Genomic DNA, 21,804 nt, shown 5'->3' with positions numbered 1-21,804 from the left:
TTTTCTTAAAAATATTTCCCAACATAAAACCAATGTCACCTTACAATAATTGATTCTGAGTTTCAGTGTTTCAATATAAGAGAATTGGTCAGGGGTCTGAATACTTTTTGCAAGGCACTGGTCAATATATATATATATAATATAGTATATATATATATATATATATATATATATATATATATATATATATATATATATATATATATATATATATATATATATATATATATATATATATATATATATACTATATATAATATAATATATATATATATATATATATATACTAATATATATATATCTATAATATATCATATTAATAGCAATATATTGCCTCAGTATAGGTTGAACAATTTTGCTGTTGCCTTAATGTGTGCTGTGTGTGTATTGACAACGGATATATATGTGTTGTGCTGCGCGATGTGTGTGATATCTATATATATATATAATGTTACGCGCGCGCATATATATATATATATTATATATATATAATTCCTAAGTGTATATGATTTGAATATATATAAGCAGTAAATAAGATTACTAGCAGATTAGCCAAGTTTGGGGGGGGGGGGATAAAATAATAATAGTCACATTTTTAATCCAAAAAAATAACTGGGGGGGGGGATAATGCATAAAGAAAAGGCTCAGTGTCATGGGTAATAATAACACAGCTGCATTGTAGTTTTTTAATTTGATATACTGAGCATCAAAAGAAACTTAGCACTTATATTTGAGCATCAGAAGAAACGTATCTCTTATACTTGGATAACATTCACTAGATGTGATCGAAAAAATGATAAACTCTGTTTCAGAGCAGGTGCAGTGACTTTTTATTGCGCTTTTTACAATTTACATCACAAAGATGCTGCAAAATGATCTGTCAATCTTGGGCAGGTGTATGACTCTTCTTCTGCGTGGCCTGTCATTGACAGCTTGTGTCTGGTTATACCATCTCGCCAGGTTTGAAATTGCTGGCTGTGAGCACCCAAGACGGCGAGCCACAGTACGCTGCCCTAGTCCAGCCTCCAACATGCTGATTGCACGAAGGCTGTGCTCTCTTGACAGGCATGGCATATTTTTTTTTTTTTTTTTTTCTGTGATTTTTCTTTGCTTTTATTCAAGCTTGCAATTCAACAGCTGAAATCACTCCATATCCAGTGTCCAATCAACTGTCTCACTAATTAGGTGATTAAGTTGTCACTCAAGTGTGTCATGGTCAAGGATGAATGATCGAGTGATTTAAAAAGAAACCAAAAATATTGTCAATGTCCATCATTTATATACCTTATTAGAAATGTGTTATAATAGTGATAAGTTTCTTTTGATGCTCGATAGATAGAGATAATATATGTGTGTGTGTATGTATATGTGTGTTTGTGTGTGTGTGTGTGTGTGTATATATATATATATATATATATATATATATATATATATATATATATATATATATATATATATATACACACACACACACACCTATCATTGTTTATAATAAAAGTAATTATTTTATAAAAAAAAAAAAAAAAAAAAAAAAAAAGATAGTAGTCATTAGATAGATCATAGGCATTGCTCTGTTTCATGTTGTTATGCTGGCTTGCTGGCATATTATAGAAGACTTTCTGACAAATCCATAAATGCAGAGATGCCAAGGGTTGACTATCCTAAAGAGTAAACTTCCAGTCCCAAAGTGAGACTTTCCAGCTGGAGTGCTGTGTCGTTGCTTGAGACAGGGCCTCTCTCTGATCCAGGTTTTTAATCCAACCAGCACTTAATAGTTTATTTTAAAGTGTACACTGCTTAATATTGCATATGAAACACTTAATGTAATATTTCCACATGCATGTTATAAATATGATACAAATAACTACTACTACTACAACTAATAATATTTAAACATACGTAATTTACTGGTGAGGGGATTCGAAACTCGTCCAAAAAGAATTTGTTGCTATGACGACACTGCTCTGCTGTTTGCGCGGTGTGTTTCACTTTCCAGATGACGAGTAATGTTAGGTTACTTACCGTAACCCTAGTTCCCGGAAAGAGAAGATTGACACCAACGACATTATATGTGGGATATGCCTGCCCATTGGGCAAGTAATTGCTGAGTTTTCTATACCAGAGCTGCCGATAGACCCCTTCTTGGGATGACGTGCTCGGTCCCGTCCACCGAGGGATTAAAACAATCATCTTGAGGAAGCCATTTCTATTTTCCGTCGAACCCGTGAGGGCAACCGATGCGAGCTCGCAGTTGGTGGTAGCCGTCTCTTTCAGGGAACCAGGGTTATGATAGGTAATCCCACGTTCCTTTTCAATTTGAAGACGACCACCAATGACGTTATGTATGGGATAATGTATACTAGAGCCGTCGCGAGGGAGGAGTGGTTAAGGCGGTATAAGCTGGAGAAAGTATGCAGTGTAGCCCAGCTAGCCGCAGTACAAATATTGGACAGCGAGGCGCCTCTGAAGAGGGCCCAAGATGTAGCCAGCCCTCTAATGGAGTGTGCGGCTACCCTAGGTCGGGGCAAGTAGCATCTCAATGCCCACACTGGGCAGAGGAAATTCAATCTCTCATCCTTCGTTAAAGCAAACAGGTGGGTGGGAGGACTCCTGTTGTGAAAGGCTGTGATCACCTTGGGGAGGAAAGCAGGGTTGGTGCACAGAGCCACACTGCTGCCATTGTCCTAAATACACAAACAGGAGCTGTGCACGGGCAGCGCCTGCAGCTCACTGATCCACTTAGAGGAAGTGATTGCCACGAAGAATGCTGTATGGAGTGTATTTGCTCAAACGGGGCTTTCGTGTGAGCCTCCAGTACAATATTAAAGCTCCATTCAGGGAGAACAGTCATCCTGGGACGGTGTATTCGCAGAACACCTTTAAGAAATCAGGTAGCCAAAAAATGCATACCCGGAGACACCGAATCTATGGAGGCATGGCATGCAGAAATAGCTGCTAAGTTCACCTTCAAAGTTATTGTAAAAACTGTAAGATAACTGGCGTAGGGCAAGAGATTGAATCATGGCTTCCAGCCAGACACCAAGCTTGAAAATACCTCCACTTGTAGGTGTACAAAGACGTAGTGGAGTCTGCCCTAGTGTTCTGCAAAGTACCCAAAATAGCATCTGAAAGCCCTAGCGCTAACCAGGGAAAGCGTATAAAAATGCTTTGGGCCATTCCTGCACAGAGTGGACCGTCTAAGCCATGGAGGGAGTACCACAGGGTGCAATGTATCGTCTCTGCCGAAGCGAAGAGATCGACCTTTGCCCTTCCAAATAGTTCCCAAATGCACTCCACTACCTGAGGGTGGAATCGCCATGGAAGGGGACTCTCCCTCGAGAAGAGGTCCGCTGCCCACTTCAATGCTCCCGTAATGTGCGTTCAGGTGTGTTTCTGTAACCCTGCACTGAGGGTTCTGGCACGCCTGGTCTCTGGCCAACCCGGCGGGGCCTTAACCAGGGCCGCAATGGTGGAGTCTACTTTGGTGGGGGGGAGCTCCAGGATCTGGGCTTTGAGGTCCATAATGTCCCTCGTCTGCTTCGAACGCTTCACCCTTCTCGTCTGCAGAGGTGGAGAATAACTACGGGGGGCCTGTGCGTCGGGGATGTCCAGCAGGGGGTCCTGGGACAGTTCATGGAGGAAGGGTCTCTTGGGCTCCAAGAGGCACCGACATTCCGACCACCAAGGATGCAGAACTTGCCCTCGTGGTCCTCCCCAACCTATTCTCCCTTACTCGGGGCTGAAAAGCCACACAGATGCTGCAGGCCATCTCTCCCTCGAGGGCCAAGGTGGCATGTTGGAGGCCTAAGCACCACACACAAAGGATATGCTTATCCTCCTGTGGGGTCTTTGCCTTGCAGGCTGTACAGGGGTGGTACCCCGACTTCCCTGACATCAGTTCGGTGTTCTGCATCTGCTGTGCACAGAACACTGCTTGCACTGGCTGTAACAAGTTCTCAACCACTGATTAAATAGTGCGGCGCCGTGCATTCACGCACCAACGCTGTAGCGGAGGGCACCGTGTATACCGTGGGCCCCGCATGCCCGTGCACTAGTGTAGCAGTCGGCACCGAGTACCGTAGCACTACGAGCACCGTGTACTGTGCATCACCATGCATTTGTGCACTAGCGCTGTAGCAGTGGGCACCGAGCACTGAGTACCGTGCGGCATTGTGTTTGTGCACTGAAGCTTTAGCACAGGGCACCATGTGCCACGTGCAGTGAGCACCTTGCGCACCAAGATACCGAAGTACCAAGGGCTATGCGTGCGCCGCGGTACTGAAGCACCAGGGGGAAGCTATGCAACTGTGCCTACCCTAACTGTGCAGTCACACAAGATGGGGCCTATCGGCAGGCATATCCTAATGGGCAGGCATATCCCATACATAATGTCTGGTGGTTGTCTTCGAATTGAAAGGGAACATCTTTTTTTTCCTCCTTGATGGCCACAGGACAGCTCCCGGCTACACGGGGTACATAGAAAATTTTTTTTTGAAAAGTATGCTACTGACACAATGAAGGACCGCTTATTTGTCCGATGCGCTTTACATATATATAGATGTGCTTCGCAGAACCCGCAAATTTCCGATCAACTGGTTGTTTTTTGGGACCTCAAGCCCTGTAGTCTCCTTGGTTACCACAGTACACATGCCTGCGCCTTCCAGTTAGGCCCCGGATTGTTGTCTCTTGCAGTGCCTGAGTAAAAAGATTTTAAATCTCACATGTGTACGTTGCTATACTTGCGACACAGCATTTATCGGGTTGAGGTGAATTGATACATTTTCAGGCCCTGGTAATGTATACATTCAGCATTCATATACCAAAAACTTTTTTTTTTTAATTAAATGATGTGTAAATATATACGTATGTATTAAAAAATAAAAAAAAAATACATTCAATAGGAGTCTAATTTCACTAATGAGAGAGATATTCTGTATAAAACAGGTGATGCTACGCTTAGTATGATTCTTTTGTTACGTTTTTTTGTTTTGTTTAGTTTCTTCACAGACTTACCTGCCCCTGTGTTACCCAGGGAGATCAGGAACCAATCGGCACACCACACAAACAAACTTGGGGTGTCACCTTTTTCACAGACTAGGTCTATCAGAACTGCAGTATACTGTAATACAGTGTAACACAATACCATCCAAGCAATAATCATGCAGTATACACAGTATTGCGCCCTTGATGTTTCTAGTAATCGAACTTGCAAGCTAGAAAAATAGTAGCTATAATAAATTCCAGATTTCCTAAATCCATTCATGGAAATGACCGGTCTGCTTTAAATTTTTTTAAGCAAATTGGCTTCCTCGCTCACTGTCATTCTCATATTCACTTTGACATCATTCTTTCCCTTGTCCAGCGTGCACTTCTACCACCAGTCTGTCGGAGGACGGGCTTGCATGCCAAGCTCTGATTGGTGGAAGTATTATTGGTGATCTAATCCAAACCACCAATAAAGTTCAAATAAATTCCACTCCAAAATGCCCCTTTATACGGTATGTCAAAGAAGATATAAAAGAAAGGTTGGCGTTTCCTATGCTTTTGACTTAAAACCGGACATTAAGGCATCTGGGTTTGTTAATTCCTGCCACCCAGACACCAATGCCAATTCCCGGAGGTGGCAACTCTACTAGATGCTGATAAAAGCCTGGTGTATTAATACAAAAATAAGTTAAAAAAAAAGAAACATCAAGAAACAAAAGACAAAACACGTGTTAAAAAAAATTAATAAAGGGGTGACACTTTAATTCTCACTCTTTCCACTAAACCTAAGCATTAAAATATATGCTGTCAGTATAACTGGAGTTGTAGCCCTTGACTAGCAAGTTTCAGTGAAGCATATATAAAAATCTAGTTGAATGAATTGTATGTTTTTTGTCTTTTTAAACTAATCTATGAAAAGCTAAATACAAAACATACACAAAAAATAAACTAGAACTGGTTTTCCTGTTTTATGTCAACTGCTTGCATAACTGTTGTCACAACAATTGATAATGATTTTGTCCTGGTCCAGTGTGAGCGAGTAGAGCGCTGGGGTCACTTCCTACTGCAGTACCAAAGCAAATACTGCTGCGTCTGAATCAATGACAATGAATAGCATAACTGTACAGTAGCACACTGCTGATCACTGCATGACTTCTATCAACTATCAACTCAAGTTCTGTTGTGCCAAACACAGTGTTAAGAGAAGGAATGGAGGGCTGTTCACTTAACCTAAACAGTCAATGGTGCATCTTAATACCATCATCATTAAAATATTAAAGTAGGACCAAATCTGTAATTTTACTTGTATGTAAAGACAAAAATACACTAAAAAGACTCACAGGCATTGTTGGAGATGTTAGTATTCTCAAGGTACCCCTCTTTTTTTAATAGTTTAAAGAACAGCAGTGTTGTTTTCCACCACCTCCAATGGATCAACATCATAAGATCATTACTTACCTGAAATGAATGATCCTTCAGTACAATAAATATATTGTCTTAGGTTTGTGATAAGAATAACACAATAATGAAATATGGTTGATTCTTTCAAATGTCTTTTCCCCCAAACACATTACATTACATGAACCCCCCCCCCCCCTTCTCTTTTCTTGCTCAAAGCAAATACTTAATGCACCATAGGTATCTACAGTTGTCAAATTTCAGTCAGAAAATTGATGCAGTTGCTTTTAACACTGAACGGCAAAGGACTCATTGCTGGAAGGCGGACTGTCTTGCCAGAGCTAAGCTTGCCTGTGTTCCTGTTGTAATTTATTAGACTGCAGTACAAGGTTACTGTTCTGCTCAGATTTGGTATTTTCATTGAAGCTGTAAAGTTGAAACAGTGGCTTAAGTGCAGGGAATAATCATTTAGTTTGTGGCCACTTAGCATCCAGATGGATTTCCAGCCGCTAATGAGTGAAACAAAATTCAGATAACCAAGCTTTTTGCACTTTCAGATTTTTGCTGCACACAACAACAAAAAAATGACATGCATTGTAGACAGTAAAAACCATATAAAGATGATCACCTTTGCGTAAAGCCACGTATGCTTTATTCAGAATCCATATAAAAAATGAAACCCCATTAAGTAAAAAAATAAAAAATAAAAGGTTTTGATAGATGCCCACTAGGTTAATTCTGTTCTCTTTGAACCCAAGATGCATGCCTGGAGACTGACCTAGAAGTAAAAGTGTTACAGCTTGTAAATTAAATCTGAGATGAAAATGTGGGAATAGGACAGTATTTTTGTATTTTAGGTTACATTATGATGGGTTCCTAATATTAAACCTGTACTTTAATTGCTTGTCTACCTAGTTATGTGAGGTAGCTCTAGAATGTTGATGTTATTTATAAACTGTAATACAGTAGGCCAGTAGGTACTGTGTATAAGTAACAAACACAATATCTAATTAATGTCATAAAAACACTTGAGAGGAATGTATCAAGCTGCTGTGCATTTTAAAGCTTCGTTCAAATCATCATAATAATTAACTAACATCAGTTAAAAACCATGTAGTAGTAATTCCTGCAAGGGTATAGCAATGTATTTTTTGTAACAAGGCAAATGAAAACATTGTAGTTATTAACAGTCAGGGTGATGCATTAAGAAAAGCATTGCTATCTGTAGCTCGGGAATTGTCAATATTAAAGTATGTTCTGGTTCTTTTGAGAGAATGCATTTTTTGGACTTCTAGCTTGCAAGGGAAGCAAACAGATTGGCAGGCGTTATTAGCAGTACAGGCTGCTTGAGACCTCTGCTGGATGGAATGAAATGCATTCATTTAGCTAATGGTCCATACAGTAACCTTGCCTGATCGAGGATACGGTACAATCTGCTGAGTGTTCTATAGTTTATTTAAGCTTCTATAATGTAATGGTAGGGTTGGGATGATTTACGATAACTCAGTAATATCGTATCGAACAGAAGTGACAATAAAAAAATAGCATTATCAATAGAATTACTGAGTTATTGGAAATGTACGATATTGTATTAATTGCAGCGATTTGCAATGACAGCTGAATTTTTTTTTGCAAATTATTCCACAAGTAATTAAGTGTTCCATCTGTTCTAATAATATTGAATTAGTACTAGTTAGTTAGTTAATAGTAGTGTATTGACGCAGCCGGCACTCCTGCCCTAATGAGGATTTATTTTGTGTGTTACCTTTATTATTTACGGTAGCCTATAATCTAAAGTAAAACAATGCACTGGGTATTCATTTGATTTTACTGTCAGTATACTGTAAACCAGACACTTAATTATCCCACGTAACCTGGCCTTGGTTTAGTGAGGGACTACTGTATTTTATATTTATATAACCAACTGAATCTAAATGAGCAAACTGCAGGATAATTGCAATTATCATGATTTTTTAAAATTATTTCAGAGATTTTCAACATTGCCCCAACTCTGTGTAATGGTCTCAATAATAGCAGTATCTGTGGTAGGTCTGTCATGATTGGGCTACCAACTACATTAAATCCTTTTAAAATCGTCAACACTGAAACATCCTCTGTGATTATAGTATTCAAAATGAAATTCCAAGGGCAGCTTTGTGACTCCAGTGACTTTCATGATTTGTGAGCACCTTGTTTAGGATTACCAGTCCAGTCTTGTATTGGTAGTTTTCTGAATTATTGCATCTGGCAAACACTAGTTGGACTGTTTAATTGGATAAGGAAAGATCAAGGCACATCTGTTACTATATCATTCTACTTTGGGTTTGCAAAAATATAGTCCCATAAACCAATTGCAGGTCCAACAAAGTTTTATTTATTTTTTTCGCCCTCTCCTAGGTCCTGTAGTGTATGTCCTGGACCTTGCAGACCGTCTGATCTCCAAAGCCTGTCCCTTTGCTGCAGCAGGGATTATGGTGGGGTCAATCTACTGGACAGCAGTGACCTACGGTGCCGTTACAGTCATGCAGGTATGTTTTACACATAGCAATAGATGCAAAAATAAATTAAATAAAATAGGCTTCTAGAGAACCTCTGGTCCAGTTACAAGGAAGCTTCTTAAAAACATTGGTTTGTTCATTATCGAGAGCATCCAAATGTATATATGTTACGTACGTAACTGACATGTTTTGTAGTGTTTTTCAAAAATAAAGTGCACCCTGTCATTGGTTAGTCACACTTGCACAAACACTCACACTTCGTAATGAATATTTTTATTAGGCAAGATCACCAGGAAAGTCTGTGCACTCCTGCTGTTTGGTTACCAGCCATCAGAGGACTGTGGATGAGTGTATCTGAATCACACAATAATTCAAGTATTCCTTTTTTCCACAAAACTAGGGCATGTCTTATTTTTAGAATCTTTTGAAGCAAGCCTCATTTCATTATGTGCAACATCCTGTTTACCAGGCATTCAGGCGTCTCCTTTCAAAATAATAAGCAGCAGAGAGAAGCATTAAGGACAATGGATTGAAACGAGGGATTCTGCTGGATAATTTGAGTATAATGTATATTTGTTCTTGTCCTTTTAGGATTCCAAATGTGACACTAATGAGCCAAAATTACAAGGTTAATCAATGAATGAGTAGATTTAAGGCCATCAGTCATCCCAGATCACATACAACTGAAACTAAGAACGTACAAACACCTTTAATTAACCACCCACTGTGCAGTTCCTTTGCAAAACATCCTTGACTGATGTTGCAATCTCGCATGACACATAAATAATAACTCCTGTTAATGACGGATCTATTATGGCAGATTCTTTATAAAATACTTGCATAAGGATTCAAAATCATACAGGGACTCACGAGTGGTGCATCTGGTAAAGGCATTCTGAGTGGAGTGCAGGATGCGCCCTATATAACTGGAGGTTGCCGGTTCGAGTCCAGGCTATTTTATTACCAACCGTAGACGGAAGCTCCTAGGGGGCAGTGCACAATTGGCCGAGCACTGCCTGGAGGGAAGAGGGCTTAGGTCGGCCAAGGTTTCCTCGGCTTGCCGCACTCCAGTGTCCTCTATAGTCTGGCTGGGGACCTGTGGGCTTGCCTGTAAGTTGCCCAGAGCTGTGTTGTCCTCTGACGCTGTAGCTCTGAGGTGGCTGCATGGCGAATCTGCACTGTGAAAAAAAGCGGTCAGCTGATGGCGCATGCTACAGAGGACAGCGTGTGTTCATCTTCGCCGCTCCCGAGTCAGCGCAGTGGTGGTAGCGATGTGCTGAGCCTAAAAATAATTGGATATAATAATAATATAAATAAATAAATAAATAAATAAATAATTCTAAATCATGACAACTCTCTCTCGGACTTGTTGCAGCACAATTTATTCAGAACATGTACTGTGTGTGTGTGTGTGTGTGTGTGTGTGTGTGTGTGTGTGTGTATATATATATATATATATATATTATATTGAAGATCTTCATCCACATCAGTCTTGTAACTTGTTATTCTTGGCACACAAAGAATTACCTTAATAAGTGGTGCTGTTTCACCATCTTGCTCTAATTCCCGGCAATGGCATATTGTAAGACACCAACTCCTCTAATTATAAAAACAAATCTGCTTTGTTCAAAGCAGACCTGTCTCAATCTGCAGTAACTGCAGGGACCTACACTACCAAACCAAGCACAGCATCTATATTACTTAATTTGCTATATTTCTTATTTTATATTATATAAATTCAGTGTCACAGTAAATATAGTGCTTTGTCCTTTGGTGTGCCACATTTAAAAATTACAGCTTTACACCGTCCTGATAAAATCTTTAGTGACAAAATACAGGTTTCAGGCATGATATACTGTACAGTGTGATATACCAAGGTGCGTCTTGTGATGGGAATATTATTGGCAGACCATGTATGGTGAGATGATGAGAAACTTTGCCAGGCTACAATCCTAAAAGATTAGAATTTTTTCTCAGTCATCACTAAACTCAATCGGCTAGTTTCACAGACAGACTAATCTTGGACGACTCAGTGATAATTTAGGTAAAGTAATGCAAGATTGGAGCTAACCTAGACAAATATGTCTATTATTTAAATGTGATGGGAGAGCCTTAGTATTGTGTGCAGTGTTTTACAAAACTGATTCTCACTTAACAAACTGTTATTCTTTTTATTTGTATTTTCTTTAGCGTGTCCACTTTTGCAGAGAAAGCCGTCTCGTGTATTTAGCAAATACCTAGAGGTGGGGAAAGGGGTTTAGCAGAGAGTGGAGCTTGTGTGTTGAGTTGATACTTGTCCCCCAGGTGGTAGGACACAAAGAAGGCCTTGATGTCATGGAGAGGGCGGATCCTCTGTTCCTTCTCATTGGGCTCCCCACAATCCCAGTCATGCTGATTTTGGGCAAGATGATTCGCTGGGAGGACTACATACTAAGATTGTGGCGCAAGTATTCCAACAAGCTACAGATTTTGAACAGTATTTTCCCAGGTAAACCAAGAAAAATCTAGAGATATTGTAAAAAGATGCTTGTGAGAAATTTGACTCTGGTATAACCATGAATGTTCATCTAAGTTTGCTATGAATAATAACAGGCACTAATGGTAATGCTGCATTGTACATCACTAGCATTGTATGGTTATATACAGGTATAGTGGATACTGTCCCTGCTTTTGACATTGTACTTTGTTATTTTTGTCATTCAACTGTCTTGTACCTCCTTTTTCTTGTATTTCACAGTATATTACTGCAATCTCATATCATACATGATTAATCAGTTCATGTTATTCAATTTAAAAAATAAATGTCAAGATTAAAACCTTAATGTCACCATAATTCTTTATTTTTATTGTATTTTACTCTAATTTACATTTGCTTATTTTCAAAACCTAGACGAGCCCTGTTTACACTGCCTGTAACCTGGACGCTTGCTTTGCCTCTGGCCTCTCTTGATCAGCTGTATACCGTTCACTTTTTCCACTAAGCTCATCAGCAAGGCAAGCCCAGTTGACACACAGTAACTAGATCCCAGCTGAGACAGGGCAGATTTGAACCCATGAAAGCAAAGGATCAGCAAACCTACAAGTGGGCTCATTTGAAAAGCTGTGACACACTGAACAGACCGTATTTTCCTGCTTTATACATGACATTAATCCCTGGTTTGGTGGGAGTTTGTTAATGATATTTGTAGGATTTTGGACAAAACCATTTCCTAACTATATTAACACTGTTCACCCTACCATTTAAATACACCTGTAATAGCACCATAGATGATTCCCGTATTTCCAGCTTTGATTACCATTTCCCAATATAAATTGAAACAGATACATGCAGCAAACCCACAGGTGCTCATCTCTATTTAAACTGGACATCTTACCATACAAAACACATTAAAATAAACATAACCTTCAGCCTTAACCTCAGAATAAAATAGGTCAGCAACAACATGAGAACTACCTTCAGAGACATTTAGAAACTCACAGATCAATTTGTCAAGGGTATACCTTTAGATATTGTTAATCAACAAATTAACCAAGCAACTTTAAAAACAAGATAATCTCTGCTCCTCACCAAGATGACAAATAAAATTAATGTTTGTGGTTGATTTTCACCCAACAGCAGCTAGTCCTAATTACCAATCTACAATTAAGATAAGTTCTTTTAGTGGCCAGTGCATTTAAACTTCAGAAAGCCTTTCCCAAGCCTCATGTCTTTTTGCCACCTTCCTAATCTATTTTATCAAAATCTAAATTAAAAACAACCAAGTCGTTAATCCAGGGTCTCACCACTCAGCCTTTTAACAGATGCACTATCTGTGATTATCTTAAAGAAACTATTATTTCAATAGTATCTCCAGAACAGTAGACTCTGTAGTATAAACCAAAGTGTCTCCTGTGAGTCTTCGAATGTCAGTAATGTTATACACTGCAAACATTCTGATTGCAAGAAACAATATTTAGGTAACACTGTTAATTTAGGAATCAGAAGTTCACCATCATCTTTAAAAAGATGATCAACCTTGCACTCAGCCCTTCATCTCCTAATGTGCTCCATGTTACCTTTGTAATATAGATCAGGTTTGGTTTGTATTGATGATGCCTTTTTTGTTTCCCTGTCTGCAGGGATCGGATGCCCTGTTCCTCGTATTCCAGCTGAGGCCAGCCCTCTAGCAGATCATGTTTCAGCGACTCGCATTCTCTGTGGGGCACTGGTGTTCCCAACAATTGCCACCATAGTGGGAAAGCTAATGTTCAGCAGTGTCAATTCTAACCTACAAAGGACGATTCTGGTAGGAATAACTTCTCTCTTTTAAATCGGCTTCTCCTCCCATTTACTCGACTGTAACTAACTACTCAAAGGGTACAATTTCAAGATCTGCCGCTGCTGAAAGAGACGTGTTTTACAGGGGATATTTCACACGCATGTAATATTTGCACATCAGTGAGGTGTAGAATACATACCTGTCAACTTTCAAAAGTACACAATCTGGAGTGAAGGGGGGGGGGGGGGGGGGCAATCCGTGATACCTTTTTTTCCTGTTTCCCCTGTAGAGCGGTGTGGGGTTGTGCGTGGCTAAGTATGTGAACTTGCCTTGCACACTGAATGCATGCCTGCCACAGGACTCCCCTGAGTCCTAAGTCCTGCTATGTACAGACGGAATTGCAGTAATCTCACACCGTCCATGAATTTTGTAGACATTAATGGTTTGCTGACATAAGGGGGTTTAACAGTAGAATACGGGAGAAAATCTCAACTGGGAGATGTCCAAAATATGGGAGATTCCTGGTGAATACAGGAGAGTTGATAGGTCTGAGAATAGCTAAATCTTATTCATGTATTTTTGTTTTTGGTTCATGTGAATTAAATGCGAAAGAATGAGTGACAGTTACACTGGCTACAATCATGCAAGCTACGCCTCACAGCTCTGTGAGTGCACCTGAATCCTAACTCAAGCACCCTCTCTCTAGCGAGACTGGAGTGGTGATTTTAAACGCAGGCCTCCAGATGTGAAATGCTGGTAAATTTAGCCCACTTCACCACCTCCCTGAAGACTAGTCTACCTCAAGAAGAGAATAGCTTCTGCTGTGCCTTTCCTCCCAGTGATCCTGAATTTCAAACAGAATATCCCACAGCAGCTCCCTGGTGACCTTCACTACAATCAGGGTTCGGTCAGTCAGTGACCAATCTACCTTGCATCCCTGTCTGTGGCTTGGTGGATTTAGAATTTTTTAGGACAAAAGTACTTGAAAGGCCATAGAAAAGGGCAGTGGGATAATTGTTCCCTAAGTTCAAATGCAGTCTTTCAAATCTACAGAGGCAAAATACTTTTTTGTTTTATTTAATCTGCCAGTCCTGTTCTGTTGTTTGCAAGGTATTGTCGGTTGGTTGTTGTCAGTCTCTGCCTCTGCTGTACATGAGTCATTTGAGTCTTCTGTGTGTTTCAAGGGGATCTATATCTCTCAGTTCTATTTTGTTTTCCATTTAAAATAATAACCTTTTTATATCTCTCTTGCTTTCAGGGAGGAATTGCCTTTGTTGCCATAAAAGGAGCCTTCAAGGTGTACTTCAAGCAGCAGCAGTATTTGCGCCAAGCTCACCGCAAAATTCTAGATTATGCTGAGCAAGAGGAAGCTTGAGAAGATGTAGATGTGAAGCAAGGAACTCTGACTGCTGTACAGTGCATCTTATTATTCACTACGTTAGATTGTGCTGAATTGGTTCCATCTGTAACGTTTGCTATATGGGATTAACTTTAACTGCTGGTTCTTTATTTTCTCAAACGTAATAAAAGCACTTTCTGATGGCGATACTAATGGGGGAGAGAAAAAACCAAATAGTCATCTTTGAACCCAAAAATGTGATTTTTTTTTTAAAAACATTTTATTATCGTCCATATCATTACAGTTGTAGCATGTTTTGACATTAATCTGATCTGGTACTGATGTTTTGTAACAGTGGGAAAGGGTAGGTGTTGGAGGGTTAAAAATATTTAATAGCTAAAGACGGCTTGTATTCTTTTGCTAGAGAATGATCTTTCTGTTGTCTGTTGGAAGTTACCAGTCATTCCTCAGTCCAGCACAAAAACTCTTATCTGATTTATTGGGACATTTGAAACAATTATCTTGTTAACTTTTTTAGCTTTTGTAACATCTCTGTCTATTATACATTTTTACTTTCACCCTTATCAGCTCCATTGGGGAGCAGACACCTTAGCAGACCTGCTATGATTCACAGCGAGCAGGCACTGCCAAAATGTCAGCATGATCGCTTCTCACTTCATGCTTCAAGATTGCATGGGATTTTATTTTATGTACTAGTCAGTGATAATATTGCACATTCGGGGAAAAAATGCTCCACAAATAGACATATACATGTACAAACATCTTTAAATCTTTACTTTCACTCTAAAATTGGGATTTTGGTTAATTGTTTCAATTTCTGGAAAATACTGCAATCTTTCTCTGTTAGATTGTGTGAATATACAAGAGAGTTGTATTTTTGGTTTTTAATAAATGTTTTGAAATCATTTGTCTTTCTTTTCTATCTGTGTTATAATCCCTACATTACAGGTTGCATTACTCATGTTTGGTATTCTAGTGTTGACTGTTTTGCACCCCAAAGGACAAGGTAGAGAACCTTTTTTGATGTGGGTTAAGGAAACACTGGACACTAGACAACTTTATCACTGCGGTCAGGGAAAGGCTCCCCTTAATTTCATCCATTTATTGTTAGTGTCATAGAACTGAACACAGTGGCCAAAGCCAATATGTGTATTGTTTTATATGTTGTCCTTTCACATGAAGTAAACATTTCTATTAAGTGACTTAATTGAGTTGCCTGACCGTGTTTAAATGCAGTTTTCTTTGTCAGTAATATTACAGAAATACTGCAACTGTAATAATATGCCAATTTGTTAGCATGTGTTTAGTGCATGGCAACCAAGAGGTTTCTTTCTAATAACAAATACTTAAAACAGTATATAATTATGTTGGTAGGTGTTTAATATAGGATGTATTTACTAAACTGAAATATCTTTAAAATATGAAAATAATATATGAATGATATGAAATATTTAATGTACATGTTTTGAAATCCTGACAATTTGTATACATTGTGCTTTTTCTTTTTTTTTTTTACAACTGATTATATTAGGGTAGTTTAAGGAAACAATAAAGAAAATAAAGGGCGGATGCAGAAATGGTTGTATTTGTATCTAATTCAGAAAGGCACAAATACAGTGGGCCAAAGTGGTATTATGATGATTTGGGTGTAAATGGCACTCATTTTGTTGGCCACAGTTTGTGTCTGCAGTGCAGCTGGCTCATTTTCACCACCATGAATCATGGCAACAATTTTACATCATAACATGTTTAATGCATTTGACTTGTTTGTTATAAATATTTCTTTTAAAGTGCTAAAAGCTCTGTTTGCCTTGTATAAAACTGTATGCATTGTACAGCAAATGCCCTCTGACTGTTTCATGGTTGATGATTTAAATTGTGAATAAATGTATTTTTACACCGATTGATCCTGGTTTGTAGTGTTGCAGTTAGCCATTGGGCTAAAAACTGCATTATATTACTTATGAACACTATATTCTGAAAGCCGCTCAGAAATTTTAAGTACAGCATTATCCTTATAGGATAATTCCTCTGCTTCACTTTCAAGTAGGGAATATTGATCATTACAAATGGGTGCTTCCCATTTAAGACACCCAAACCTGAAAAACTTTATACCAAAGACTCGTCGGAGCAGGGTGACGCAGCTGCTGCTCCACCCCCGCAGCATAAGACAGCGACGCGGCCTGCTAACATCGCCATTTTCCTTTTTCAGAAGAGCCCGATACATCTGAGATTTGAGAAGTATTATCGTTCTTTCTCTATGTACCTTTGTAGCGCTTTCTTAGCCTTTGCTTTAAAGTGCTGATTTTTATTTACTGAATCGCTGAAGTAAAATTGCTTATTTCCAGCTTTTTTCTTGTATTACAGCCTGGTGCTGGTTAAGTCCCACCGCTGCCCAGTGTCTTTCTCAGGACCTTAGCATGGCAAGTTGACAGACTTGTTCCGGCTGATTCATTAAATAAATAAATAAATAATACTTATGATATATTACATTATTAAAATTACCGTTTTCGCTTTGTGCTTTCTACAGGTGTGTGTGTGTGTGTGTGTGTGTGTATATATATATATATATATATATATATATATATATAATATATATAAATCACTGAACAAAAATATAAACACAACATGTAAAATGTTGGTCCCATGTTTCATGAGCTGAAATAAAAGATCCCAGAAATTTTCCATACGCAAAAAAAGCTTATTTCTGTCAAATTTTGTGCACAAATTTGTTTACATCCCTGTTTATGAGCATTTCTCCTTTTTGCCAAGATAATCCATCCACCGGACAGGTGTGGCATATCAAGAAGCTGATTAAACAGCATGATCATTACACAGGTGCACCTTGTGCTGGGGACAATAAAAGGCCGCTATAATGTGCAGTTTTGTCACATAACACAATACCACAAATATATCAAGTTTTGAGGGAGCGTGCAATTGGCATGCTGACTGCAGGAATGTCCTTCAGTGGGCAAATGCTCACCTTCGATGGCTACTGACATGCTGGAGAAGTGCTCTTCACGGATGAATCCCGGTTTCAACTGTACTGGGCAGATGGCAGACAGCGTGTATGGTGGTGTGTGGGGGCGAGCAGATTGCTGATGTCAACGTTGTGAACAGAGTGCCCCATGGTGGTGGTGGGGTTATAGTATGGGCAGGCATAAGCTACGGACCATGAACACAATTGCATTTTATCGATGGCAATTTGAATGCACAGAGAAACCGTGACGAGATCTTGAGGCCCATTGTCGTGCCTTTCATCCACCGCCATCACCTCATGTTTCAGCATGATAATGCATGGCCCCATGTCGCAAGCTCTGTACACAATTCCTGGAAGCTGAAAATGTTCCAGTTCTTCCATGGCCTGCATACACACCAGACATTGTCACCCATTGGGCATGTTTGGGATGCTCTGGATCGACGTGTACGACAGCGTTCCAGTTCCTGCCAATATCCAGCAACTTCGCACAGCCATTGAAGAAGAGTGGGACAACATTCCACAGGCCACAATCAACAGCCTGATCAACTCTATGCGAAGGAGATGTGTCGCGCTGCATGAGGCACATGGTGGTTAATGGTCATTTTCTGATCCACACCCCTACCTTTTTTTTTTTTTATCTGTGACCAAAAGATGCATATCTGTATTCCCAGTCATGTGAAATCCATAGATTAGGGCCTAAGGAATTTATTTCAATTGGCTGATTTCCTTATATGAACAGTAACTCAGTAAAATCTTTGAAATTGTTGCATGTTGTGTTTATATTTTTGTTCAGTATATATATATATATATATATATATATAGTTTATTTTTCTTACAGAGGTAAGTATTGAAATGAAACCGAGCAGCTTCTGTGAACACGCCTACATTCGCAGCTCATTGCTGTATCAGTGTAGCTATCCAGCACTTTTACTAAACTGAAATAGCTTTAAAATATGAAAATAATATATGAATATGTTAAAATATTATAATCATAAAAAGCAGCATCCTTCAGAAACCTGTGTACGTGGGTCTTTGTTGCATTTAAAATGCCTGCAAAAGGGAGAGCTGCATTTGTTTTAATCTTCAATTATCAGAATCAGCCACACTGCAGATGATAAAGAATGTGTCTGTGACCTTTATATTCTTAATTGAAGTTGAGGGTGGGAATATTCATAGGCTTCTGGAAAAATACAGATTTCAAAACGGGAGGTTAAACCACAAAAGGAGAAAAATACTCAAATTCAATAAAAATGGATTACTCTTAACTAGATTCACAATCTAGTTTATTATATTACATTGATTTGAGTTGCTCCTTGCTGGTTTTCAGAATACCTTTTTTAAATTATTTTTAGGGGTAAAAGTAGCATCTACTTCAAAATATGGCTTTGCAAAATCAAATCGCCTTTATGAACACGATTAGCAGTTCTGCAGCATATTGTGATAAATTAGGCAGTAACCCGAGACCAAGATCTAGGACAGCATTAATAAAGAAATGAGATTCTGGGAAACCAACACGATGCTTATGCATATCAGAGTGCTTCGGCAACACTTGGTGCAAAGCTGTGCAACAAGGGATGCTTTGTTTTTGTTCACAAAAACACAAAAATCAAGTTACATAATGTTTTATTTTAAACCCCCAAAAAAGTGCACTCAGTCATACTGGCTGTTCACATCAAAACAAACAAAAAACACTTCATACAAATCAGTAATCAATGTAAACATGTCACTTATTAAAAAACAAGCACAAATGCAGTTTCCTATTCAAAAGCAGTATGTGTAAATAACAGGTTCCAGAGAAGCTTCTGAAGGCTCTTATTGCTAAAGAGATGCTGCACCTTTGGATTGATCCTAAGAATCCATGGATATGCCTGAGTCTTTACAAAGTGGTAGCTACGCCAAAGTTGTTAAACTTAGTAAAATGCTGGAACATCATCAGAAAGCTTTTGTTCTTCTGGAAGCAATGCAATGAGATCATTTGGGATTTCATTTCGCAGTTAAACCTTGTCCTTTTGCCTGGTAAAGGCTGTAGAAAATGCAGCATAATAGGAATGGCTGGCCTGAAACACATGATCATCCAAGTTAGTTCCAACAGGAAACTAAAATTCCTTTTTAAATAAATGTGGGTTTGCAGTTTTCCATGACCCCTGAGAAATGGACACTGTGCTGGTGTATCAGATGATTCCATGGCAGACTAAGAGAATGGGCTAAAGAACTACCCTGCATTAAAGACTCCTCCCTATAGTAAAAGTGATCATACACATACACCTGTAGAAAAACTTACTCTTTGACATTGAAACAGCACAGTCCTGGCTGCTCAGAGGCTCTACACCCTGTTAACTGTGTTGCAGGTGTTTATAGTACAACAGTGGCAAACCATAGTTATAAAAATTAAACCACCTCTACTGAATTGAGTTTTATTGGCTTACTGTAGACTCCCTTGTAATAACGGATACACTTGCTAAAACGAGACTGTGACAAATTCAGTAATGCACTTTAAAATGATGTAATGAAAACAGTGCAGTGCAGTGAAACAGTGCTCCACATTTAGGAATCAATACATAATACCGTATTTCTATTTAATGTAATAAATAACATATGAAATGAATGCATTACTGGATGCTGTTTAGTTTAAATGTTGAATTGTAAAACTTTTAGTAATAATTTAAACTGAAAAGGATAAAACCTTTATAAATGGAATATGCTACAATAACTATTTAACTTGGGGTAACACTAGAAACTACTTAGTCATTTGGTAAAAAGTTATAATACTTCATATCATTTCACTTAAACAAAAAAAAAGTTTTAAAAACAAGTAGCATCAATGAAAATGGTTTAAATTAAGAGATTTTATTTTTTTTAAAGAATAAAACAAATTGAAACCAAATGAGGAGCCCTGCGAAGATACTTTGACAATAGAAAACTAAAAAAAAAAAAAAGCATTTGCTGAGAAAATGAACTGGGAAAAACCCTAAAAAGGTACTGAACATGTATCTGCAGATCATTCAATAAGCACAGTTTAAAAATGAGCTGCTCAAATGGTACCAACATTTTACTAGTTTAAATAAAAATGTCAAAGTCCAAAACTTGTACAAAGAATAAAACTCTGTAATACATTTCATATAAGACCTATTTTCTACATTAGTGTGTTTCAGGACTTTAAACTTACAACATAAAGTGGCTTTGAGTTTGATAAACCTTCAGTTGCCATGCTCTCCACCCACATTGTGACTAATAAAAGAATCATTCAACATTTTCAGCATTTCAGAAATAAAAAGTATACGGGTTTTCCCTATTTTTAAACTTCACAATATCTCCACAGCACTAAAATTGATGTTATGTTATTTGTACTAAAGTAACTTTCCACAGAACATGTTTAAAACTTAAAATACTCTCTCGCAAGATGCCTCGAACTGTATATCTGCTTTATACTCTAAAGGATGTTGAGCAACCTACTTCACAAAGTATACTTTCATTAAAATAAGACTTCTACTTTACAAAGTATACTTTCATTAAAATAAAGAAAATGTTGCATGATCTATAAACCTTGGAGCTATGATAATGAACAGAGGTCAACTGTTCACTCTCACACACACACACACACACACACACACACACACACACACACACACACACACACTACTATATTCATTACTATAGTGATCCCATCCAGTGGATCCCACTTCTCCCCGCCAGTCTCTCTACTCATATTGAGCTATAGCCCCCAGACAGTCCATTGCTTGAAGCTGGATCCCCCCTCCTCCTCCTCTCTCCATCCAGGTGTGCTCGTCCCCTGCTTTCCCTCACAGTTTTGCAGCCATGAAGTTGATGTGGGGTTTGGCCAGTGGGAAGAGCGGTAGGCTCCTCTTGAACTCTGTCATGTTTTGAACCACAATAGGCTGGGGAAGAGTTCACAAAGACAGTCAGAAATCGTGCTGCTGAAAATCAGCTACATAAACCCGTTATCGCATTATGCAGCAAAACCTTTTGCTCAGCTAACATCATTCATAATGTTTAATGTAGATCCTAGTCGTCTCATAAATACTTTATCTTCAAACAAAAAAACAAAAACAAACAGAAAATATCTAAAATCAGTAACTTCTGCTAAGTATATACAGATATGAATTAAGTAATAAAACACAATTCTTATAATGTTAAAGGAAAAAAAATATATTGCCATTCAGTGCTACATTATATATTATGCTATTAATTGTGTAGATTATGGCTTATAATAATGTATATATATATATCAGGGGTTCCCAAAGCTTTGGTGATGGAGGGCCAGTTTCCAGAGGTTGCACGGGATGGGGGGCCAACACATGAAAA

The 21,804-nt window shown here is 38.5% G+C and overlaps 2 protein-coding genes across 2 annotated transcripts in view; one reads left to right on the top strand and one right to left on the bottom strand.

Annotated features, from left to right (window-relative positions):
• LOC121321880 (E3 ubiquitin-protein ligase MARCHF5) overlaps positions 1–16,404 on the top strand; it is a 65,244-nt gene extending 48,840 nt beyond the window's left edge. The window contains exons 3-6 of the mRNA XM_041261198.1: positions 8,782–8,912; positions 11,187–11,370; positions 13,002–13,168; positions 14,400–16,404. Coding sequence (XP_041117132.1) covers positions 8,782–8,912; positions 11,187–11,370; positions 13,002–13,168; positions 14,400–14,516 — 599 coding nt within the window. The 3' untranslated portion in view covers positions 14,517–16,404. The remainder of the gene's footprint in view (positions 1–8,781; positions 8,913–11,186; positions 11,371–13,001; positions 13,169–14,399) is intronic.
• Positions 16,405–21,199: 4,795 nt separating this feature from the next.
• The window catches only part of LOC121321877 (insulin-degrading enzyme), a 43,392-nt gene continuing 42,787 nt past the window's right edge, over positions 21,200–21,804 (bottom strand). Inside the window, exon 25 of the mRNA XM_041261188.1 lies at positions 21,200–21,377. Coding sequence (XP_041117122.1) covers positions 21,282–21,377 — 96 coding nt within the window. The 3' untranslated portion in view covers positions 21,200–21,281. The remainder of the gene's footprint in view (positions 21,378–21,804) is intronic.

The sequence above is a fragment of the Polyodon spathula genome, chromosome 10 (assembly GCF_017654505.1).
Source record: "Polyodon spathula isolate WHYD16114869_AA chromosome 10, ASM1765450v1, whole genome shotgun sequence".
Lineage (NCBI taxonomy): Eukaryota > Metazoa > Chordata > Actinopteri > Acipenseriformes > Polyodontidae > Polyodon > Polyodon spathula.
Note: the sequence above shows the minus strand (reverse complement) of the source record. Positions and strands in the feature narration are given on the sequence as shown.